The sequence below is a fragment of the Cervus canadensis genome, chromosome X (assembly GCF_019320065.1).
Source record: "Cervus canadensis isolate Bull #8, Minnesota chromosome X, ASM1932006v1, whole genome shotgun sequence".
Classification (NCBI taxonomy): domain Eukaryota; kingdom Metazoa; phylum Chordata; class Mammalia; order Artiodactyla; family Cervidae; genus Cervus; species Cervus canadensis.
In genome coordinates this window covers 119031656-119056827 of record NC_057419.1, presented here as the reverse complement: position 1 = coordinate 119056827, position 25172 = coordinate 119031656, and the positions used below count along the sequence as shown (strand labels likewise).

The following is a 25172-nucleotide window of genomic DNA, read 5'->3' as shown; positions in this document are numbered from 1 at the left end:
CCTCCTCATTTTACAGACGTGGAAACTAGGCTCTGGGAGATTATGACCTGCCCTCAGCAACCACACAGCTAGTGGCCATGCCATGTAACAGTCATGTTAAGAGATAAGGATCAACTCAATCTGTCCCGCCCCACCCCATGGGGCTTAGGACTGACCCTGCTGGATGAAGCTCTTGGTAATGGAGTTCCCAGCAGGCCCTTTGGAAATTGGAATGTGCTCTGTTCAGCGAGCTATGACTAGAATTAGAGATGTTGCTCAGTGTGTCCCGGTGACTTGATTTCCAGCTACGGAGGGCAGCAGATTTCTGTGACTGCCCCTCAGTTAAGTTGACCCATGGCAACTTCTGGTTTCAGGGAGTTTCTGTGACACTTTGATCTTTGTGTGCCTGGAGAGAGACCAACAGGGCAGACAGGCAGGTAGAGCTAAGGCTGTGAGGGACGCCTTCTCCCATTTACTCGCCCCTAGTATACTACATGCTTCACTTCAGCAGGGCTGCTAGCTTTGTTTCATATTGGAGTGGAGAAAGAGACAAACGGGGGAAGTGCTGGGAAAGTTTTGATTTCCTTTTAAACTGACCCTCATCTTTGGGACAGCCAGAAGGGCTGCCCCCTGCTAGCAGGGCTGGGAGTTGTCTTCTGCTTGGAGGGGAGGGATATTGATGTGGAAGCACAGTGTCTGTTCGAGAAGCATCTAGTGGAATAGGCAGCCCCGCACCAGATACTGGTAGGGAATAGTTACACAACTTTGTCCTGAGATTCTAATCCCCAAAGTCCTCGGATTCAGCTTAGAGGAAGGTGTTGCTTTTCTGTGTGCCATTTCCCTGACATCCATTCTTTCCTGCAGATTTAAAGGCCCGTAAGCAGAAGACTTCCTCCCAGAGCCCAGAGCACCGCCTCCGGAACAGGAACCTCCTCTTGCCCAACAAAGCCCAGGGGATCTCAGATTCACCAAATGGTTTCCTCCCAAATAACCTTGAGGAGCCAGCCTGCCTTGAAAATTCAGAAAAGCCATCAGGAAAACGAAAGTGCAAGACCAAGCACATGGTGACGGTCTCAGAAGACGCAAAGGTATGTTATCAGCCAGGGAAGCTGGGGGTGGAGACTGGGCTAGGGTGGCATGTTTCCCATAAGCTCCTTGAGGAACAGTCTTCTGAGTGAGTGAGTAAGTGCATGAACAGAAAAAGTGAAAGTGTGAGTCGCTCAGTCATGTGCAACTCTTTGCGACCCCATGGACTATAGCCCACCAGGCTCCTCTGTCCATGGGATTCTCCAGACAAGAATACTGGAGTGGGTTGCCATGCCCTCCTCCAGGGGATCTTCCCAACCCAGAGATCGAACCCAGGTCTCCTGCATTGCAGGTGGATTCTTTAATGTCTGAGCCACCAGGGAAGTCCAAGTTGAGTGCATGGGGGGATTGAATTAACTCATATATATTACAGTGTTTTAAACTAATTCTCGAAGGGTTGGGCTGTGGGTTTGAAGATTGGGAACTGAAGTCAGAGCTAATAATAAGCATCTACAAACTGTAGGGTTTGGCCCAGGATGAATTTGCCTCAGCAATCCTTGGATCTCCTTAGAGTTAGGGAAGAGTTAAAGAATATGGCAGAATGTTAGCCTGAATAGCTTGTTAACATCCAATCAAGAAGCTTTTGTCTGGGCTCAACTCACTGGAAACCAATCAGGGAGCTTTCTGAGTCAATCAAGGTAGAAAACAATTTGTAGAAGCAAGGATGTTGATGTCCAGACAAAGGTTGCCTGAGGGTGGGGTTGAAGCAGTTCCACTTGGACTGGTCATAGCTATACTTTCCCAACCCCACTCCTCAGTTTCTGTGCTTCTCATGAGTGCCTACTGATCCATAGCCAAGCAAGGGCACTAGAACCCCTGTTCAGAACTGATGATTCTTTGGGTTCTGATGTTCATGGCATTGGTGTTCAGTTCCACACTGTACAATTGAAAAAAAGAACATCACACAATCCTCGTCCTAGAGGTGCAAGGATGTTTGAGAGATGCAAGGCTCAGGTTCAAATGTATGCCTATAGTATGTGTTTGTCTTGACAACCAAAAATCAAAAGGTCGTATTGGGCTGGTTTAGGTAGTTGTGACTCTAATGGCTCTTCCCAGCTCCAGAGCAGGGTCCCTGAGTGGCACTGGCAAAAGGTAGGAGACCCAGGTCTCAAGTCCCCCATCCGTGTTCTGGAATCTGATTTCAGCGCAAACAAAGTGCTCAAGCATATTTCTTCATCTTTAAAAAAAGGAGATTATACTTCCAGTCCTTTCCATCCCACAAGGGTGCTTAGGGGAACAAAGGAGGCTATGGATGTGAAAGGCTTTTTTAATGGTCAGGTGCTATCTCTGAGGCTGGTGTAAACTCTCGAGCTTCAGACCAAGGCAAAAATGAGGGGACAGAGACACAGGAAGTCCAGTTAGCAGGGCCGGCTCCTGGAGACTCCGGAGAGGCCAAGGCAGGAACTGGGGCGTCTGCTCTGTGCCAGGTGCTCTGCTCACAGAATCACTCAATTCCCACAGCAGCTGTCAGAGGTGGACCCTCTTGTCCTCATTTTATGGTAAGGAAACCAGGGTTTGGGGAGGTTCAGGGACTAGCTCGAGGTTACTCAGTGGTCCGAGTGACAGACCTGGGGCATGAGGCAGGCCTGGCTGCCCCTGGGGCACCCCCAACCCCTACCCTTTCCATATGCCTCCACCCTGTGAATGGGTGGCTTCTGTCTGCATTCAGGTGACACTGGGGTAGGGCGCGGCTGAGCAGGGAGACACTGCCACCCGGAGCAGCTCTGATGGAAGGTGGACGTCCTCATCCCCTGCTCTTCCCCACTCACATGACTCCGTCCCACACAAAGGTGACGAGCCACCTGACACTCAGCAGCACATGCTGATGCTTCTGTCTGGTAATTCTACCTGGCAGTGTGTCCACTGAAATGTTCTCCCAGAGAGATTTGGTGCCTTCCCAGGGCCTCCCTTTCTCCCTCCCGCCTTTCTTTCTTTCCCAGTCACCACCACCTGCTCCAGTTGCCCCCATGGCACAGGGCTTTGTAGTGAGAAGCAAGGCAGGGGGAGGGCGGGGACGCGCCTGCAACACTGAAGCTGGCGCATCAGCCAAAGGCTTCTTCCCACAGGGGCTCCAAGCCAGGGGGGCAGGGCGGGGGGGTTTTGCTCCTCCCTCTCTCTGGCAGCCTCCCTTTTCTCTGCCAGCTCTGGCCCCTTGAAGGGGAATCACCCTTTGGCTCCTCACTTGGCTTAGCAACAACCTAGGCATTTTACCCAGCATCCTCCAGTATTGCCATTGTACACCTCTGTCCTCCTGGCAAGAAAGCTGCATTCTACCCTCATAGCCAGGGCCTTTCCTGCTAGCTGGTATACCTCTCTGCCCTTTCAGGATGTGGACAGAGAGCAGCTCTTTTCTTGCAGTTTACCAGAGGAAACAAATGCCCTGGGTCAACGTCTTTTCCCTGGTGCCATTTCTTTCCTGGCTTTGTGTCTTTCTAGGCAACTCTTTTGGCTGCCCAGGGCTCTATGTATAGCTGGCTTGAATCAAGTCAACAAATGTTTGTTGCAGTGACATGCCCAACCCCAAGTTAATTGCTGTAAGGAACAAAAGAGATGACGACAATATGAACCCTAACCCCGGGGAGCTTAAAATGTAGCAGGGGAGGCCAGACTTGCCCATGAAACAACAGAAGGAAGTTGACAGTCAGGCATAAGGCACTGGATTATGTGATTCAGACTAGGCGTTCTGGGTGTGTAGAGAAAGGGCAGTGGGGACCACAGTGTTGTAGACGACATAGGATTTAAGGGAGCCCTTGATGCTCTCGGGGATTTGGGTAAGTAAGATGTATTCATTATCTGTTGTGCTCAGTTGCTCAGTCGTGTCCGACCTTTTGTCACCTTATGGACTGTAGCCCACCAGGCTCCTCTGTCCGTGGGATTTTTCCAGGCAAGAATACTGGAGTGGGTAGCCAGGGAAGATCTCCAGGGGATCTTCCCAACCCAGGGATCAAACGTGGGTCTCGTGCATTGGCAGGCAGATTCTTTACCAGTGACCCACCTGGGAAGCCCTCCTAGTTATCTATTGCACTGCACAACAAACTACCCTAAGATTTAGCAGTTTAACCCAACAATAAGCATGTATTATTTCATAGTTTCTGGGGTCAGGAATTCAGGAGCAGCTTTGCTGTGTCTGACTTGGGGTCTCCCATGCATGAGGTTGCAGTCATGGTGCCAGCCAGGGCTCCATTCATCCAAAGGCTCCACTGGGGCTGGAGGATCTGCTTCTTGAGTGGCTCCCTCACATAGGTGGCAAGTCGAGGCTTGCTGTTGGTGGGGGACCTCCTTTGCTTGCCCCTTGGGCCTCTTAAGGGATGCTTGACTGTCCTCATGACCTGGCAGCTGGCTTCCTCCTGAATGAGCGATTCAAAAGAGAGCAAAGCAGAAGCCACTTTATCTTTTAGGCCGTGGCCTTGGAGGTCACACACCATCATCTCTGCCTTCTCCTGTGCAGAAGGGGCTACACAAGAGCATGAATATCAGGAGGTGGGGGTCATCACAGTCATTTAGAGTCTGATGGGGGCACATTCTTGTCCCCTGGCCCCCCAGTGATTCATGTTCCTTCCATGTGCAAGTCATACCCTCCTCTCCCATGGCTCCCCCAAAGTCTTGTCCACTTATGGCATTAACTCCAAGTTTAGAATCTCATCATCAAACTTAGGTCCAGGTGAACATGAAGCACCTTGGGTCTGGTTCCTTGAATGCAGCTCCTCAAACACAGTTCCTCTCTGTCTGAAGTTCCCTCCTCTCATCTGAAAGAGACAAGTAACCTGCCCCTATGGACTTAATACACTGTGGTGTGCCAGACACGAGAACCTGTTCTGGACGTTCCAGTTCAAAATGGGAGAAGAAAGGAGACAAGCAAGGGTCATTCGTGAGGAAAGGACTGTAATGTTTCATGAGCACCCACCGTGTGCATTGTTCTGTTGCTGCTCTAGCTCATTATCTCAAAGACCCTGTAGGGGAGAAACTGAGGCTCTGAGAGGTTGGGTCTTGCCCCAGGTCTTGCAGCTAGTAGCTGGCAGAGTCAGGATTCAAAAGCCGTTCTGTCCGATTCGAGAGCCTGAGCACTTTCCACCAGCCCAGGCGGGTACAGGTGTGATCCAGCGGGACAGTGTGCTAGGAGGTGGGGAAAGCCTGGTAAGGGTTGGATGTTGTGGGAAGGTTTTTGCAACAGAGTGAAGGCTTCCACAGCTGTGCCTCTTTCATCACAGCAAGCTGTCTCCACCTCTCTTCACTCTGAGAGTTTGCTTCTGCTTATTTATCAAGGTGACTAGTTAAAAACTTCAACAAATGGGGATCAAGGGAGGTAAAGAAGGCATGCAGAGTGTGTGAGAGAAGCTGACATATCCCCTCGAGCTCTGCATGCAATCTGTTCGTCATTGCTTGGTTTTCTGGGTTGAGGACTTGAGCCATTCTGCATCTGCTCACTGGGTGGGAATGCGATGGTGAGTTGTGCTGATCTGTGTCTCTGCTTTCCAGGGCAAAGGGCGTTGGAGCCAGCAGAAGACACGCCCTCCCAAATCTCCCACCCCAGCGAAGCCCACAGAACCATGCACACCCTCTAAATCCCGAAGTGCTGGCCCAGAGGAGGCCTCCGAGTCACCCACAGCCCGGCAGATCCCCCCAGAGGCTCGTCGTCTCATAGTGAACAAAAATGCTGGCGAGACCCTCCTACAGCGGGCAGCCCGCCTTGGCTATAAGGTAAGGAACACCCCCTCATATCCACAGGATATCGTTGCCCCAGCATCTGTGGATAACCTTCTCCCCACTGGCTCTTCTGTGGCCTGGCCAGGCCTTTGTTTGGGGCTTGAGTCCAGGATGGCCCCCTCCTACTGTGTATATGGCCTATGGAGCTGCCTCATCCCGATGTGCTGTGTGGGCTTGCAAACCCAATTGGATGTCAATTTAGGATGAATAGCATTGAAATGGTAAGACAATATCATCCAGTACCTTCATAGGCCAGAAATGGGATTTGGGGGGTTTTTTGTCATCTTGAATTTCCCTGTGCCATGGCTCCCCACTCAGAGAGGAATGGGGGTGATCATCGCTTACTCTTTATATCTCCCTCCAGCTTCCCCTCCTTTTGGCCTCCAGTAGTGGAGGGGTCGAGTACATTGGAGGGGCAGAGTTGCACTCACCCCCACCTTATGCTGCTTCCCTATGGACTGGAAAGGAAGCTGGTGTTTGTTGAGCACCTCTTTGGTCATGTTAAGAGCTCTCGTTACTTCATATCCTTTCATCTTCACTGTAAGCCTATGGAGGTAGGTTTTATTAACCCTGTTTTACAGGTGAGAAAATCAGGGGTTAGCCATGTCAAGTGATGTGTCCACAGTCACTCGAGCACTATGTATATGTGAGTCTGAATTCACACCAGTGTCTTTTTGATTCCCAAAGGGTAAGGGCAGAAGCCAGATTCATTCAATGACATTGTTGGGCATTTTTGTTGATATGAGTGTATTTTGTGGATATGAGCTCCTTGACCATGTGCCTTTGCTGGCCACACCAGTTATTTCCACAGGATTTGCTCTGAAGTGTGGAGATGTTGGGCTTAGAGTAGGTCCTCTTTTATTTTTTTAAGGCTTCCAATACCCATAACTGACTCATTTAAAGACAGCTTCACTCCCAGCCAGGCGGATTGGCATAAGAGAGCCACCTTGACACTGTCTCACTGGCAAGCCACCTATCTGTCTTGAGCACCTAGTGTGGGGGCCTGGATAGCTGCCGAGGGAGATCTAAAGAAAAAATGATGACCAACCCTTGCCCTTTAAGTGAGTTTCTTTTACCTGGGGCCAAAGCAGGCAGCAGGAGACCATAGGTGAACCGATCAGGACAGGGCAAGGGCAGGTTGGACAGCCTGTGACAGGAGGAAGGGAAGGAGGAGGCGTCTGAGGCCAGGAAGAAGAGGCGGTATCTGCAGTGGTGGGAAGGGTGGGGGCCTCGTGACCCCCTGGGTAGAGGCAATGTGACAGTTCCGTGTCCAGAAGGCAGCACCCCCATGCAGGTACACACAGGCTCTAGCCAGCCAGCCGGTGTGCTAGCTGTCAGTCAGAACAGCTGAGTCCCATCTCACCAGGGCCTGGGGGAGCTGACAAGAGGCCGCTGGTAGGTGCTGTCAGCCTCTTTCCCTCAGAAGAGGGACTGCCTCTCCCTTCTGCCTCAGCTTATCCACCACAGCTAGCTAGGCTGCTTCTCAGCCTGGAGTCCCACTTATCGTCCTGTCATCTCAGCCCAGGGTCACTGATCATTACTATGGATGACTGACCACCCTGGATGATACTCAGAACAGTCTTCATTTGAGGGGAGGGCTGGAACTGACTGCCCTGGGATACACATCCAGGGATGGTACTTAAACCAGTTCTTTCTTCCTTGTTCTCAAATAACTGCCAGAGGCGGTGTTTGCCAGCACAAGTCTCATTTCTATGGTCTGGGGCCGTCTCGCAAAGCCCCGGATGAGGGAACAGGCAGTCAGACCATGGAGGCCTGAGGGTGTGAGCTCCAGGTGGGCAGGTGAGCCTCTCTGAAGGGCTTACACGCACAGCCCACACCCTGATCAGTGTTGTCAGTCATTAGAAATGTCTCCGCTCTGCTGAGGACACTGCCCAAAGCTGGCACCTCAAGACTGATTTAGTTGACAGTAGATTCTGAGATCTGCCCGTCAGTCCCTGGACTAAAGAGCACGTTCTGAGACTCTTCGGACACGTGGAGAGCTTCAAACTTAACCCAGGTGACTGCAAGAGTTCGGCCTCTCTTTGCTCACGGCGCCTTCCCTGTCCCCACAGGACGTTGTCCTCTACTGCCTTCAGAAAGACAGTGAAGATGTGAATCACCGTGACAATGCCGGCTACACGGCCCTGCATGAGGCTTGCTCCCGGGGCTGGACTGACATCCTGAACATCCTGCTGGAGCACGGGGCCAACGTGAACTGTAGCGCGCAGGATGGCACCAGGCAAGAAGGCTGCCCTCTCGTCTCTCCCACCCCCTCCCCCGCTCAGCCCCTCCCTCAAGAGAATCCACCCCACTTCAGGCCAGGCTGGATGAGTCCCTGGCTGGCCAGTCCACGTTGCCCACTGATGGGAGGCCAGGGTTCTCTAGGGATCATCCCCAGCAGCTGTCTTCAGGCAGAATCTCGGGCTTTAGGAATCGGGAGGCTGATCTTGAGGTAACATCCCAGATTTGATTCTTGATTTGATCTCTATATACTTAAAAAAGGGACACCTGCCTTGTCTTAAAGAAATTGCACCCATTCTCCTGTGCTATATCCGAGGGCCTGCTCCCTGGGCGAAACTGACCCCTGAGCTGCATACCAAGTGGAGGGCGGGGGGGGCTTGGGTCAGAGGATGTGGGCTGCTGGGCCACCTGTTGGGTGTGTGGAGTAGCTCTGGGGCAGTCATCTGGGTTTTCCAGTCACATCCCCCAGAATCTTCTCTAAGTTTATCCTCAGTTAGGGGCCCATTCTCCCCTGAGCTCCAGAACTACCAGCAGACCACCATTGGGGAACATAAGAGAGAGAACTGGGAGGGAGGAGAAAGAGGTGGGGCAATATGGAGGGCAGTGCAGGCCAGTGGTGGCTCCCTGCCCTCTTACCCATGTTACGCTGGGCTCCTCTCGCTTTGCTTTCCCTGCTAAGGTGGCCTGAGGCCTAGACACCCAGGTTCCCACTTGGGTCCTGCTATTCTCACACTGTGTCACCTTGCAGGCCAGTTCACGATGCAGTGGTCAACGACAACCTGGAGACCATCTGGCTTTTGCTGTCCTATGGGGCCGACCCCACGCTGGCCACCTACTCAGGACAGACAGCCATGAAGCTGGCCAGCAGTGACACCATGAAGCGCTTTCTCAGTGGTGAGTATGACCCAGACTCAAAACCTCATTACTGGGGCTCTGACCCTGAGCTCCTGAGATACCCTTCATCTCACTCACCTCAAGCGGCTCCTATGAGGGGCATCAGCTCTCCTCATGTGTTTCTTTCTGGCAACTCAGAAATCTCTATGAACTTTAAAAAGTCAGCAGGCAGCTTCCTCTTGTCCTTGTGCTGTGGGTGTCCTCATTGCATGCATCCTCTTCAGGGCCCTGGTTGTCCTTGGGGACCCCTTTTCCTGCTCCATGTGTGAGGCAGGCCTCTCTTTGGGACAGTGGCCCCACTAGTAGTTTGAGTTTGGGGCAAAATGTGTGGACTTGTGCTTTGAATGGTCTGCCAGTTGCAAAGAGGTGACACTTAGCAGTTTGTTTTTGTTTTTGCACTTGCACTTTATCTCTGTTGGTGATCAAAGTTCAACCCTTGGGACCCCTCCAGATGCTTTATTCCTCACACCCTGTGGTAACTGTGATGTTCCCTGTGCATCCTCCTGTTGTTTGCTCTTCCTCCCTCACTTGCCCCCTCTGGAAAAGTAGTGTTAAGGCCCATGGCAAACACCACAGGCCAACCTGCATTTGTTTTCTCATTAGTAGATGACAGCTGTTTCTCTGCAGTTAGATAGCTCTATGGAGTTGGGCAGTGGGAGGAAGGAAGTCTGGCTTGGGCATGCTCAGTGGAAATCTCCTCAGACTTGACCTCTGAATAAAGGAACCCCACCTCCTGTGTGATATTACAGCTTGGCCCTTACTCCAGCGGTGACTTCTTCAGCCTGCCTAAGCACAGTTGGGTGGATGGAGCAGCTGGAGGTTGTGTCACCGGTCCTCTTCGGAGGCTTTGATGTTGATGGTAGAGCTCCTCTTACCCTAGAAGCTGACAGGGCCAAGGGTTTGCCCAAGGCTATTTCCTCTCTCCCAGGCTGTGGCCTCAGTTAGTACCCCCACCCCCCACCCCACCATCATGTAAAGTCCTAGGCTCCCAAGCAGGAGCTCATTTGTTTATGGAATACAGGTTAACCAGGCAGCTGATGATGGAGGAAGAAACAAAGTAGTAGCCTGAGCCGAAGGTCCCTGTGGAAGGAGGACTAGGTGGGAAGGGCCTTCTAGGTACCGAAGGAAGGGCGAGTGATGGGACGCTGTGAGGGAGGCCCTGACCCCTGCCTGGCTGCCCCCATCCAGTCCACAGCCAGGCTTCCACCCCACAGCTGGACCCAGCCTCTCTGGTGGGGACAGGAGAACTGTCTCTTTGCTCCACCAGCTCTGGGGCCCAGGCCTGTCTGTGAGGGCAGAGCCCCATGGGGACACTCCTTCAGGCATTTGCTCTGGGCTAGTGAGGACTCTTGTTCAGTTTAGCTGGACCGTCACCGGGCTGCATGGGGCTCGGGGCAGGCCACCTTCTGTGGCTTCTTCCCACACACCACAGAATGCCTGCACTCTCCTCCACATGAACATGTGTTGTCTGCACTCCACTCAACTCCCAGGGAAAGCTGGCACACAGGAACATCCAGAGCATCTCAACATGATAAAAGCACCTCATGAAGCACTCCTCTGACCAGCAGGTCTCATCCAGAGGCCTCTTTGGGCTGGAGACCACCCTCCTGAGGGCTTGGGGCCCTCTGGGTGCAAATAAAGCTATTTCTAACCTCTGTAGTCACAAAGTTTTTTCTTCACGGACCCCTTCTCCAAAATCCCCAAGGAGTTTGAATGTTGAAACCATTTGAAGTAGTTAAAAAGTGAGAAGTAAACATAGTTTTCTCTTTTCTCATGTCTGTTACCTAATCCCAACTACTGGAAAGCCTTCAATGCCTCCTTAAACTAACTTGAGTTCTAGTCTGTGCTGTGGACACAAGAGAAGACTTTCTTAAATTCTGGCACTTCCTAGGCTCTCCAGGCTGAACACCTTCATTCAATTCTTGACATTGTTTCTCACCTTTATGGGCACAGAGCTATAACTTCATAATGGGGGCCAGGAGCTGAAAGGAGTGTTAAAACTGGGCCACCTCTTTTCCATGCAAATACTGAGTGCCAATTAAAGGCAGAGCTCTGACTGGCCATTAGGGAAAGTGCTCAATCTGGTTAGGACCTTGGCAGCCGGGGAAGCAGGCACTGGCAGCCCTCCGTAGGTTCCGGGAGGGGGGACTTGAGCTCAAAGGCTGTTGTGAGGGGATAAGAGGTTAACACTTACGGTTTTTAAGGTTGAGGAAAAACTCACCTAACAGAACCATTTTGAAGTGAACAATTCAGTGGCATTTCATACATTCACAATGTTGAGTAACCATCACCAGGAGCTTTTACGATTCCTCCAATGGAGTGTTTCTCTTGTTTCGTATCAGTTCCCTACCTCTCCCCTGCCCTGAATCTCAAGAAACCACTGGGTAGAGTGGCTGCTGGAAGCACGATGAGGTTGAAGGTTGGGGAGGTGGTTTTCTCCTCTGCCCCACCTCCCTAACCACTACACCTCAATACATCAGGGTAGACTTCTGGATTTCTTTTTACCTTGCCTGTCTGGTTGAGGTAGTTAAAAAGCTCTTTGCTGTTCATCCCCAAGCATTTGCCTGACCAAATTCCCCACAGATTCACTGTCTTCTTCCTCCCCTAGTGGGGATCCCACTGGGCAGCAGATGAAGGCGAGTCCCTGTAGGGTGTCAAGGACGGAAACGGTAAGCCAGCATCAGGGTTGTGCCTCGTGTAGAGCATCCCTCATTTTGTGCAAGTCTTCTCTCCTGGAAAACTCGAGGAATCAAATCCTCATTTAAATACACAGAGGAGTGGTATCCTGTAGTGAATTCTTTTGTAAAGCAAAAGATGCTGGTGATTCGTGTGGGTTGAAAATGTGGATTTTCCTCCATTGCCTTGGCTTAGCATGAGGCCCATGTCTCCCGAGACCCTGGAGGGTATAGTGCTACTGCTTCATGTGTTCATACATGTGTTTATAGAGCACCTGTTAAGTTTCAGGTACAGTTCTGGGTACTGGAGGTCAGACAGTGAACCCTTTGTCTCTCCTCCTTGTCCTTGGAGAACCAAGCCATCCAAACCTTCCAAGAGGCCTTTGGAAGAGCTCCTTCTTGGGCCAGATTACAGGCAGGCATGTGACTGATTTCCCTTTGACCCTTTGAAGAAAAGAGTAATATGTAGCCTAGCCAAGGGAAAACAGACTGCTTTTACGTCCTCTGTCGGAAAGAATGTGGGAGCCGGTGGGGAGTTGTTGCAGTTTGGGTTGGGGCATTGGAGGAATTCTCAGGACTGCTTTTCCTTCCACCAATGAAAGGGTTAGCAGTTTACCACTTGAGGTCACTGAATCACAGGTTTTTGTTTTTCCTGCCAGAGACCTCGGCCATATGACCCCCAGTCGATGGGTGTTTATTTTTTGTTTTTCTCCCCTTACATGTCCCTCAGCTGGTGACTTGGTTGTAGGAGATGGGCAGGGGTACAATGGGACCCTAGGAAATAGAGAAACTTCTATTGCCAGGGCCACCACTCACATTGAATACTTAAAAATATTTTTTTAATCAAGGCAAAATTCATGTAAGATAAAATTAACCATTTAAAAGTGAACAGTTCAGTGGCATTTGGTGGTGTGTTCACCATGTTGGACAACTACCACCTCTATCTAGCTCCAAAACATTTTCATCCCTCCAAAATGAAACCCCATACCCACTGAGCAGTTGTTCTCCAGCCCCAACCCCAGCCCCTGGCAACCACCTGTCTACTTTGTCTCTATGGATTTGCCCATTCTGAACATTTCGTATAAAAGGGAATCATACAATATGAGGCCTTTTGAGGCTCACTTCCTCCATGTAGCATCATATTTTCAAGGTCAGTCCACATAGTAGCACCTTTTTAATGGTGAGTACTATCCCCTCGTCTGGATAGATCACATTTTCTTTTATCCATTCATCTGTTGAGGAACATTTGGGTTGTGTCCACCTTTGGGCAACTGTGCCTAGTGCTGCTGTGAACACACATGAACAAATATTTGAATACAAGTTTTCAGTTCTTTGGGGTATATACCTAGAAGCAGGATTGCTGGGCTGAGGGTACTTTTTGAAGGCAAGGATAAGAGAAAAGAACTCAAAGTTACAGGGAGGACAAGGGAAAATCAAGGAAAAGGAGTCACTCTTCATCCTGACTGAACATGAAGACACGTGTGGAAACATGCCTCGAAGCTGCCCTGTCAAGCAGACTTTGACGGTTCCTTTTGTGCACCACTTGTGGGCCAGTTCTGACTTTGGCATCTTTGTCTGTGCCAGTTGACTTTGGGCTATCTCAAAAAGACACATTCACCTGCAAATGACAGAGATCTGTTGTCAGTGAGGAGAATTAGATGAGTGCCTGGGGGCCTCTGAAGGCAGGTCCGAGAGAGGAGCCCCAGGAGTATGGTGAGTGAGGGCTGCTCTGCTGGAGTCCTCTGGTGACCGCAGTCACTTGAATGCTTATGTGCCAGCACACAGGCTAAGCAAGTCCTTGACTTTATAGTCTCGCCTTGTAGTAGTTTCTCCCCCCTCTTACATCCCCCATGGTGTTTATCATGCTCTTACTGTGCCAGGCACCTGGGCCTTGGAACTGGGGAGACAGTGATGAACAGGACAAATGTAGTCCCTGACTTTTGGGAACTAACAATCTCATTCCTTTATCTCCCAGGACACCTAGTGCAGGGCGAGGCACCGAATATAGTCACCTACCTGACAGATGCCTTTGGAAGAAATTACTTCCAGCTCCCAAATGGCACAGGGTACAGAAGAGGAGATAAGCTGGCATCTGGAACCTCAAGAGTTTTTTCATGGAATACTCAAAAGATCTCATATATGTGATGAAAGATTTTCCACTCTGGCTCCTCAGACATTATTGAAAGCTTCTCTCTGACTGTCTTTTCCTCTCAGAAGAAACCCCTCATCTCTTAGGGGGTTGCCAAAAAACAAACTTCTTTCAGTAGCTCACAACAGCTGATGGGCACTTTTGCTGATAGAATGTGTGACCCAAAGGGAAGGTATCCTGGAATGTGGTGGTGCTTTCCATCTGGGAACTTAGCTCTGCTCCTTTAAGAGTAGCTGCCAACTTCCTCCTGGGATTTGGTTTTCAGGGGGCACCCTCACCCAACCTGTGCCCTTTGGACTCTCTCCTGTCCTGTTGCCCAGGTGTCACTTGAGGGCGGGTGGCGACCATACACAGCTAAATCAGCTTGCCAACTGTACTACGTGGCACATTGGCAACCACTGGGCCATGTGCCCACAGATGACACAGTTGAATTTGTCATGGAATCCTGCTTTTTGTCCACATGGAGCCAAGAAGTGAAACAATTCATCTAGATGATGCTTAGCTAGGAAACAGGGAGGCTAAGAGGTGGCCTGATGTCAGTTCTCAGATTGTGTAAGTGAAAGGTGGTTTGAAATGGTTTTTTTAGAGAGAGGGAATTCGGCAGTCCAGTGGTTAGGACTTGGAGCTTAACCCAACTTAAGCCAGGGCCCGGGTTCAATCCCTGGTTGGGGAACTAAGATCTTGTAAGCCATGAACCCAAAAAAAGAAAAAGCGCTAAGTCCTAACCCCTTAGCCTCCTTGTTTCCTAGTTTCATCCGTGTTGTAGGTAACGTGTATCAGTACTTCATTTCTCCTAATGACTGATTACTATCCCATTGTGTTAATCTTCATTTTGTTTCTCACTTCATCAGGTGAATGACATTTGAGTTGTTTCCACTTTTTGGAGATTGTGAATAGAGCTGCTCTGGAACATTCATGTACAAGTTTTTGTTTCATTACCTGTTCTTAATTCTTTTGGGTATTGCTGTGGAAGCAATAGGTTTTCATGAGGATAAACTTGGCCATCCCTCTTCCCACCAATCCATGTTTTCAAAGACGAGACAGAAGGAATTATGCTTCCTTTATCTTCCTTTGGATTGGCAAGATCACAATTGGATATATGAACATTGTGACCAGCAGGGGATTGAAATCCTGGGATGGATCTAGGACTCTGCCTGCAGAGTAATGCCCTACATCATTTGAAGAAGGGGTCCCAGGCCTAAATGCCTTCAGACTGATCATGTTAGAGAGCAGGCAGGCTGGGTGGGGCCTGCTGAACTGGAGAACGCACATGTCGCCTCTCCCTCTAGCCAACTGATGACATGCAGGAATGTGGATACAGTGTTTGCCAGATCTCTTGATTTTTTTTTTCAAGAGAACTTGGAAATCTGAATTTTTAAGTGAAATCTCCCAACTTTAAAATGTTAGAAGTTAATTAAATTGTGGAGGTTTAAAACACTGGGCCAAAACCCAGGTGGTCAGTGGGCTAGATTTGGCTCTGGGCACTGGTTTGTAGCCTCTGATGGATAGCAGATCTCTCTGGGGTCACTCTTGGACCCTCTTGTGGTCCTTCCTTCCCATCACCCATTCTCCTAATGCCAAATGTATGTACTTTGCTTCTAGATTCCTCTTTTAGTCTACCCCCTATTCTCACTGCCCTTTCTTCTTTCATCAGATCACCTCTCAGATCTCCAGGGCCGGGCAGAGGGTGATCCTGGCGTTTCCTGGGACTTCTACAGCAGTTCTGTGTTGGGTAAGCTTTAAGTGGATATTTCCCACCCTGGTCTATGTCTCAGATATATGGGATCTGCTTTGGGTATCACTGATTCTTCTCAAAGACAGGAGTGACCCAATGGAGGTAGCCCTTCTTCACCTGCTAGTAGCTTACAGACCCTTTCACCCCCCACTCCAGCCCATGCTTCTCCCAGACTCAGAACTAGGTGGCCAGAATCAACAGATGTCATTGATTTGGACAAAGCCATCCGTCATTAGCCCTCTACCACTCCCCACCCTGGGTACTTTTAAAATTATCTCTCTCCCAAGCTTCCTTTCTCCTCCGTGGCTTTGTCCTAACCCTGCTGGAAGCCCACATGTGCACTGTCGCCTCTTCTGGTTTTGCTCACACTCAAAAGGGACCCAGCCCGCCATCTGGCAGCTACCATCCCTCCCTACCCCGTCCCCAGGATACACATAGAGTTTCTGAGAGAGCTGCCAGCTCCCAAGTCCTTAGCTCCGGCTTGAACCTTCCTCTGTCAAAAGAGTAGTGAGCTTTTCTCTGTGGCTGTCATCCAGCGCTCACTGAGATTGAGGAAGGTGCTCACTCCTAAGTTTGGGGGAAGCTGGAGCAGGAGAACAGGCCACACCCGAACGTGCGGCTAGGAAAGGTCAGAGGCCTAGTCCCTGCTACTGGATTTCTGGGGACCAATGCAGGCAGGCAGGCAACTTTCAAAGCTGTAGTTTGAAGGGCAAGTATTTTCCTTTGTCTCTGACTGCTGATGGTGTATTCAGGCTTCTGTCTCTAGCAGTTGGGCAGCATATCCTTCATACCTCCTTGCTTTTTTCCCAGTTGCAAGGTGGAGGAGTATAATGAATCTGTGGCCACTAAGCACTACCTCCTGGGTCTAGAACGTTCACACGCCCTCCCAAGGATCAGAGACATTTGGCCCCGACCAGGGATCTGTATCTTGTTGGAACATTTCTTTTCTGTGGTATCATGCATGTAGCTAAGTACTAATTCCCTATATGATGTCTTTACAGAGGAAAAAGACGGGTTTGCCTGTGACCTCCTCCATAATCCTCCTGGGAGCTCTGATCAAGAAGGAGATGATGTGGAAGAGGATAATTTTATGTTTGAGCTCTCAGATAAGCCTCTTCTCCCTTGCTACAACCTCCAAGTGTCAGTGTCCCGCGGGTGAGTGTTTGAGTAGTCTATGGGGACCGAGCACTAGGATCCTGAGAAGGATGGAGTTCTCCTGCAGGAAGCTGAGACCTGGAGAACAAATGCTAGAGTGCAGGAAGGAGAAAATATGACCAGTCCAGCCTGACTCTCCAGCCCAGATTAGATATGTTCGATATTAGAACATATCTAATATCTAATTAGATATTAGATGTTAGATAGTGCACCCAGATTAGCTAGGTGCATTAACTATGTGTGTTTTCCAAAACCAATATCTAGATTCACTCTGAAGAATTTTTGTGCTGTTTCTGGGTGTAACAGATGATCTGGGAGATATCTGGGCTGGTGAACTATTAGATTCTCTGAAACATTTTTGTGGTTTCTGGGGACAGCCAGATAGAACATTTGAAATTGAGATTCTTGGAAAAGCCAGGACATATGTTCGCCATAGCTGTGGGGCCACTGGGGTCCTTAAGTAATCCACAGGCTGGTTGCTCATTGCCTTAATGTTGGTGAGGTGATGGCATTGCTGCTGTCCTCTCAGATTACCACACATATTATAATAAGGATCACCCATTTTCAGAGACTAGAATATATGTGGTACTTAGCATTAGAGTGGACCCAATGTCACCTTTATTTGATGATTCAGAAGAAAGCTCAGCAACCTGCAGGGCCATGGCTGAGCTGGTTAGGAGGATACAGAATACACTGGCCTTTTGTTCTTGTGCTAGTGCTAAGTCACTTCAGTTGTGTCTGACCATGCAACCCTATGGACTGTAACCCACCAGGCTCCATGTCCATGGGATTCTCCAGGCAAGAATACTGGAGTGGGTTGTCCATGCCCTCCTCCAGGGGATCTTGGCCTCCAGCATTAAGTGTCCTCTTCTTGGTGTCTTCACATATTTCAAAACCTTTGCAAACACTTTTAAGTATACTTTTTCTTTGATATCTGTTTTTGAAATATCAGACCCTATGTTCTTTTAAATAAAAGCACATGAAGTGCACATAATGGGGAGCGGTGGACAATGGATTAGGAACCCTTTGAGGGAGCCCCTCACTTGGTGACTCTAACCATTAGACCAGTTTCTTTGCATCCCTTCCCCCCTGGCCTGATAAGAATAAAAATAGCCTCTATGATGACACTAGTAGGGATCAAGTTTCACGGGCTTTTGGTCCTTATTCTTCTGGGCAAAAGCTGATCCCTGAGGGCGGGGCTGGGCCTCTGGGATATAGTATTGCACAGTTAATTAATTCCTCCAACATATTCAGCACCTCTTTCGCTGAAATAGGATCTTGGGCCCCAGGCGGTAAAAGGACCAGGGTAGTGTGCTTTAGGTGCAGACAGAACAGGGGCAACCAGGGGCTGAGTGTCAGAAAGCAAACTGGCTGGCAGGTGGGTATTTGGTTGAGAGCTTGGTTCCAGCAGAGCTGGTTTTCTTGATGCTACATTCTCGAGCACTGCTTCTGAATCTGCCCTTCCACACAAATGCAGCACCGTCTAAGAATTTATCGTCTTAAAAAGGGGGGAGGGTGTCACATCCTGATGACTCTGAGGCCCTGTGGGCTTCAGAAGTGCCTGCTGACTCATCAAAGCAAAACTGAATTCTGATCACCACTGTCAGTGTTCTGAGGGGGTTTTCCTCCATTCTTTGAAAGCAATGTCCAAGGCTCTGGCGTCTGAACCCCCTTTCTCTTAACCCAGAACACCCCATTCCCTGCTTGTGTGAGATGATAGAGATCACTGTCATTCGGAAGAAATGCTGCCTTTTAGGATGAGGACTGTGGGTCTGGGGAGAAGTTTTAGGTGCATACAGAACATTCAATTCCAGAATCATGTCTTAAGCAGTTGCACCAGGTCAAACCCAGAGTGCTGGAATATAGCTCTGGCCTTCAAAGACTCTCCAGTCTGGTATAGGGCACAGACAAGTATACCATGAACTCTAATAAAAGACCACATACCTAAGCAGATTTATTATTGTAAATAATACAATAGTTCAGAAAGCTGTCAAGGGAAAAATATAAGTTCCAGTCCACCCCCAGGTTCCCCTTCCTGGACCACAGAGAGAACCACAGTTTGCATTTCTTTTATATTCTTTCCGAAATGGGCTCTGTTACTGGGTTATAATAGGGGTACAAGCCAAGTGCCAGGAGACTGTGGAAGATGGGACGAGTAACCGGTTACATCAGAGAAAGGCCTCACGGGTGACAGGGTGTCTGCACTGGGCTGCCGAGGAGACAAGGATGGAGGGTATGGCATGAACAAAGGCACTGAGACATTCAAGTTCAGAAAACAGGGCTAGTCCTGCATTAAATGGCTGGTACTTGGTGGAGTGGGGGTAGACAGCCTGTGTGTGTGCGTCTGTGTGTGAGTGAGAGCGTGATTGGGTGGAGATAAGACCAAAGGGGTTGAATGGGGTTTGTTTGGAAGATCTTGCATAATAATCATGCTAAAGAGTTTGAAGGGTTTTTTTTGCTGGAGATACTAGGGATCTATTAAAAGTGGTTTAGTGACCGAGTGAAAAGGTCTGATTTTCTTTTTAGAAAACGAAGAGTAACTGAGGATCCAGCGAGGGTGGGTGGGGGGTGTGGAAGAGTGACTCTTGGCAGAGGGAAACCAGTTAGAAGGCTGATGCAATACAGTCCAGGCTAAAAGTGGCAAAGGCTGGAAGTGGGACAGTGGAATGGCGGATGGCGAGGAAAGACAGCCCTGGAAACAGGGGCCACTAACATGGGGACGCGGCATTTCTTCCCGGTTTAGTCAAAGCCAGCGTCTGGCCCTGGGCGGCCTCACAGCCCCCCTCCCAGCTGTCCCCAGGCTGCCGCCCAGGCCCAGTCGGGTGTGCTCAGCAAAGTCAGACTAGCTGTAGCTGTAACGTGAGCTGCAGCCCTGCAGAAACGATGGTGCTGCCGCTGGAGAAAAAACTTGTCTAATGCATTCCAGAGCCAAAGAGAAATGCCTTTTGGATTACCCGCAGTTTAGGCCTTTCTCCACGGCTCCCCCTCTGCTGGGGAAGATCTTGGAGAAGAAGGAGGCAAGGGAAGCAGGGGTGAGACAAGGAAAGGGAAACCAGACAGGCTGGCAGGGCTTACTGGGGGGCAGAACTGGTCCCCACAGAGGGTAACTTCCAGGTCACCTGGGCTGCAAAGGCTGGGACGCCTGCTCAGAGTTCATGGTTCTGGAAGGCCCACTTCCCTCCTACTCCCACTTTTTGGAAGGGGTCAGTCACAGGTTGAGTGTTTGCCATTGAGCTGAAAGCCTGGGGCCTGCCAGCATAGGGGACAGGAGAAAATTGTCACCTCTGTGACACCCAAGCGGTCAGGGGCTTAGCGGAGGGGTAGCCAGGCCAGCGCCCAGTGCCCGCACCCCACCCTGTCCCTTCTGCCCCTTCCCTAACTTTCGTTCTTGCCTTTTCCAGGCCCTGCAACTGGTTTCTCTTTACCGACGTCCTGAAGAGACTGAAGCTTTCCTCGAGGATCTTTCAGGCTCGGTTCCCGCACTTTGAAATCGCCACCTTGCCCAAGGCTGAGTTCTACCGGCAGGTGGCCTCCAGTCAGCTGCTGACCCCCGCCGAGAGGCCTGGAGGCATGGATGGCACCTCTGCCCCGGGCTCCTCTGAGACTGTGGAGCTGGTGCGGTACGAGGTGGAGCTGCTTCGGCTCCTAGGGTCCGAGGTAGAGTTCCAGCCTTGGAACAGTTGACCGGGAAAACAGCCCCTCCCTTTTCTTCTTTCTCCTCCCAAGTTCACCCCTCCCCCACCTCCCATGTTTTCCCCCCACCGAGCACCAGACTGCAGAAAGAGGCAATAATACGGACCAACAAGAAGCCGCCTTATCGATGCCAGCATTAGTGACTGGATTTTTTTTTTTTTTTTTTTGGTTACAGTTAGTTCTCATCTCCCTGTCATCGTCATTGTTGTTGTGGTTGGTGATGGGGGTGGAAAGTTGAACTCCACGTCTGAGGACAAGAGGTCCCAGGGGTGGTGGGAGGTGGCGCCAGGGTCCCTTGGACTGGCTTCCTTGTGTGTGACCAAGACCAAACCCGGGGCCCTGGGTGGCCACGGCCTGTCCGGAAGAGAAATGAGAAAAGCCCAAATCTCTGAGCGCCCCCTCCGTTCCCCTGTGTTCTTTTGTCTTCCATAGTATTTATTTTATTAGTATTTAATTTGTATTGTTTCATTGGTTTCTGATAAGTCTGTATCACTGTGACGATTTGAGACAACTTGTTGTATTGAGGGACTTTCTTCACCTCCTTTCTTTGTCTTTCTTGATCAAGCTCTGAAGCTGTTTCCTCCCTCTGAAAAAGTTACTCCCAGGTTTTTTTCCACCACTGGGGAGGAGGCAGGGAAGGGTGGGGGCCATTGACTTGTAACTAATGAAGGTGGTTGGTGCTGGCCCAGGTCTGGGGGGTTGGGGGTGAATCCTGAGGCTTTGGTGCTCACCCCTCCCCCAATCCCACCCCCCCACCCCCGTTCACCCCCCCCTGCCCTTTGCAGCAGCCCTGCTGTTTGGAGATGCTTGTTTACTGGGGAGGGGAGGATTGTGGGAGTAAGGGGTTATTAATAAGTTACTCTAATGGAGAGTTGAGAATGGGTCTTGAAGGAACAGGTTGCCTCCTCCTCACCGTCCTCACTGCCCTCAGAATGCACAATATAGGTTTGTTTCCACAGTTTCTTCCCCTGCACCCCTGGCCACCCTACCCCACCCGGGCCTTGCCCTCCCTGGAGACTGAGCCTCTCAGCTCCCTCTTGCCCTTGTCCCCATCTTTCCTCCTTGCCTTTGAAGCTTCCCTTTCTCTTCTCTCTGTCCTTAGCTCCTTCTCCCTCTGCGCCCCCCACCCATTCTCCTTTGGAATTTCCAGAGGGCTCTGGGAGTTCCTGCCAGATGTTGAACCCAGGTCTCAGCTGTTTCCTAGGTGAGGGCAGGAGACTGGTCTCCCGCCAGGCCCCACTCCTGCTTGGGGACAGGGGGCTGCGGGCCCGGCCCTACCAGGTCTCCCTCTCAGCGCTGGGTTTGTTGGTGGAGAGAGAGAAGGAGGGGTTTGGGCTGCTTCCTTGCCCCAGCCCCCTCTGTGGCATTGTCTTTCCCACTCTTGTTCTTATTTTTCTACCAATCGCTATTTTTCCGAACAATCCTTGTAGAGAGTATGTACCATCCAAAAGCAGGAGGGCCTCCCTACGGCCGGCTCTGGTTGGAGATGGTACAGTTTTATTGTACAGGTGCTAAAACAACAACAACAAAAGAAGAAAATGGAAAAAAAAAAAGACAAAAAAAGGCAAAAAAAAAAAAAGCCAGTTTGAGGATGGGACAATCTGTTCTCTGGAGACTCCTGACCCTCGCAGGAGGATTGTTGGTTATTTTCTTTGTATTGTGTTTGTTCTTTGTTCCCAGGGGGAAGTTCTAGGCCCCCTTCTGTAGGACTGCTACCCACCTCCACCATACTGCCCAGTTGGTTTTGAACAGTTGTTCTCCCTTTTTAAAAAAAAAAAAATATATATATATATATATATAAAGTTGAGGGGTTTTTTTGGGTTTAATTTTCTGGTTTTGTTGGGGTTCATGGTATTGTGTGGTTTATTTTATGTTTGCCTTTCCTTTTTTGCATTTGGGTGTGTATTTTGGCTGCCCTTTATGTTTCATTTTAAGCAACTGGCTGTGGAGTCAAAAACACTTGCATACTGAAAAACCTGTGTCAGGGCTTCTGTCTCCTGTCTCTTTTCTCTGCTCCCTGTATTGGCTTTTCTGTAGTTAAAAAAAAGATGGGTATCCCTATGAAGTCAGTGGGGAAAACCCTCAGCCTGCTTTGCAGTTTGGGGGTCCTTATTGGCACAGCAAATGAGAAAACAGGTAGAGTGACCAGTGAGGATTTGGGTCACCTTGGCAAGATCTGGAAAGAAAAGGAAAGGCCGGGGCAAATCCTGGGAAAAATCGAGTACCTGCATCAGTTTGGTAGGCTGCGTGGGGGTGCCCCCACACATGTGCACACATTCCTCGATCTCCCCAGAGGAGTATGGTCAGAGGGAGGGGGCCTCTTTGAGGTAGCTGTGAGGGATGATCCTCTTTAACTCAAGGAAATCACCTGCCTGCCAGCACTGTTTCCTGCCCTGAGCCACCTGTGTGAGCAGCAGACTTCATGGTCTTGTCACTCACTGCCCTCCCTGTCTTGCCCTCTGCCCCCCTACACAGTGCAGACCTTCCATGGTTCTGCTTTCCTAAGACCCACCTGCTTTGGAGGCAAGATACCCTTCCTAGACTTTACAACTTTTCTCCCTTCTTCTGAAAATCAGCAGGAGAAAGTATGATTGTGACTTGTGACTGCTGGCTCGAGAATGAGCCTGTTACTCTTTGAAGGGAAGGGGATGTCTGCAGGTCTGGGATGAGGCCCTTGTAAGCTATGCTCTTAGGATCTCTCACTGTGGCTGCCGTGTCTGGAGAGCCGTGTCACGTACCAGCCAGGGGGTCTGTCTGTCTGGCCAACAGTAATCCAGCCATCCTGCCCCAGGAGTGACCCTTGAGTTGCTCAGATGGAGGAGCAACATTAATCCTCTCCATTAGCTTTCATTCCCCACCTCCTGATCCTGAGGCCTCAAGGCTTCCCAAACAACACCTGAGGCCATGTGATGAATGCAAGGATCCAGCTAAGCCCAGGATGCTTTGGGAGTTCAGCTGGATGGGCAAGGGCATGGAGGTGGTCGGAAGTGATGCCTAGTTGACAAGTAGGAAAATGGGAATTGGGGTGGCAGGGAGGAACCCTTGAACTAAGGGGACATCTGAGCACAGGCTTGGGGACAAAAAAGAAGGGTCGTATGTGCAGGAAACCTCAACCCACTTCAGTGTCACTGAAGCTGGAAGGTACAGGTGGGGAAGGAGAATGTAGGAGCCCTTCCAGCCATGCCAAGGAGTATGGCTTTGACTTTTGCCTGAGGTGATGGGGAACCATGGGAACTCTAAACCAGGTGGTGACATAAGTTTTTCCTTTTTCTTTTAATACATTGGTAAAATATGTTGGAGGTAGGACAGGCAGAGGGAAGGGAAAAGGTGATTGCCTGATTCAGAACAAAGGATGAAGGGAGAGCCTTAGGGGTGTAAGGATTTCCATTTAGGGCAGGATGGAGATGCAGTGGGCAAAGTCAGATTGATCACAAAGGAATGGGTGATGGTCCTTTGCGACTCTTGGACAGCCCTGGGCGTTTGGGTGTGTGGGCATGCACACACTCCTTTATTTCTCTGGAGAAAGGAAGTGGGTTGAAAGCCACACCAAACAGCAGTTTCTTATTTCCTGCTTTTGGGCTCCCTTCTCTACACCTTTCCTGGAGCCCTCTCACTGCTCTTCTGCTAGAGTGGGAAGACCAAAAATGGAGGAATGGGCTGTGAATCCCATAAAGCAAGAGATGAGTGTGCATTCCCAGGTTGGAACTGGGGAGAGGACGATCGCCTCTTATTAAACGATCTAATCCTTTTCAGTGCGGCCTCAGGGAAAGAGCCAGCCCACCACTTCCCACCTAGGCTGATAGCGGGTGAGAGAGAACCTAGTATTTTGAGCCTTCATTATTCCATCTGCCAAATGGGGCCCAGTTTACTGCCAATGGAAGAGAAACATACTGAGTAACCATGACTGTTTAGCTGAAGTTAGCTCCTCCGACAGACCGAGCTCACGAGCCTACAGTTGATGGTCTTACTAGAGTGCTCCTCTTTGAGGTGCTGGGTTGAGAGGGAGGCTCTTGGAGTCTCCATACTCTGAGAAAGGACGATCCGCTTTCACTGCAGCCCTATTTGGGTTGGGGGAGGGCGGCGAATTGGGCGGCAAACTCCTGCCCCTTGCATACTTTAATCCACGACGGGGCAGACTGCTGGGCATTTTATTCTGTCCCATCCCTGCTAAGACAAGTGCGCTGCGTGTGTTCAGGGAGGATGGAGTCCGCCCCAGGGGCAGTCTGCTTAGCAGCCAGGGGCAGGCGCCAAGTGCTTGGGCCTTCTGGACCCCGCCACGGGGTGGGGCGGGCTCCACGTGTTCCCCTAGACCACGGGTTTCCCCGGCGAGGCGGACTGACAAGCCCCAGCGTTGGGCAACCGGGCTCGGATGCCTCCCCGGCCGCGCGCCGGACCCTCAGTAGCTCGGGGTCTTGCCGCGAGCGGTTGGGGCCCTCCGCGGGCAGAAGGCTGTCGCGGGCGCCTCAATTGCTCTCCGGTTTCAAGGTTGAAAGCGGCGCTGTAGCTTCAACTGTAGCTAAAGGCAGGCTGCGGTGGGAGGTGCGCCAGGCCGGGAGCCCTGCGGCTGGCGGCCGCGGCCCGGGCTCACTCCCGCCCCCCGGGAGAGAGTGGAGGCCGGCAACGGAGGCCAGGCCCGCCGCGTGCTCACCTGCTAGTCGCGGAGGCTAGGGGTTGGGGGCGACGGGGGTGGGGCCAGGGCGCGACCGGCCAATGGGGAGAGGGTCTTCATTCGACTGTTAAATTCCCCCTGGAAAGTGGAGGGGGCGGGGGCTGGGGGGAAAGTTCCAAGCTTCCGAGCAATGGAAGGCCTGCTTGGGAGCCAGAGCCGCCCAAGGACAGTTTGGGGCGCAGAGTCAGGATA

At 50.7% G+C, this 25172-nt stretch overlaps 1 protein-coding gene across 7 annotated transcripts in view; it reads left to right on the top strand.

The window, feature by feature from the left end:
• BCORL1 (BCL6 corepressor like 1) overlaps nucleotides 1–22290 on the top strand; it is a 61092-nt gene extending 38802 nt beyond the window's left edge. For all 7 annotated transcript variants that reach the window (XM_043458448.1, XM_043458442.1, XM_043458444.1 and 4 more), the window contains 7 exons: nucleotides 844–1067; nucleotides 5542–5763; nucleotides 7842–8008; nucleotides 8759–8904; nucleotides 15383–15460; nucleotides 16465–16618; nucleotides 20020–22290. In XM_043458448.1, the coding sequence (XP_043314383.1) occupies nucleotides 844–1067; nucleotides 5542–5763; nucleotides 7842–8008; nucleotides 8759–8904; nucleotides 15383–15460; nucleotides 16465–16618; nucleotides 20020–20302 (1274 nt within the window). In that variant the 3' untranslated portion in view covers nucleotides 20303–22290. The remainder of the gene's footprint in view (nucleotides 1–843; nucleotides 1068–5541; nucleotides 5764–7841; nucleotides 8009–8758; nucleotides 8905–15382; nucleotides 15461–16464; nucleotides 16619–20019) is intronic.
• The last annotated feature ends 2882 nt before the right edge of the window (nucleotides 22291–25172 follow it).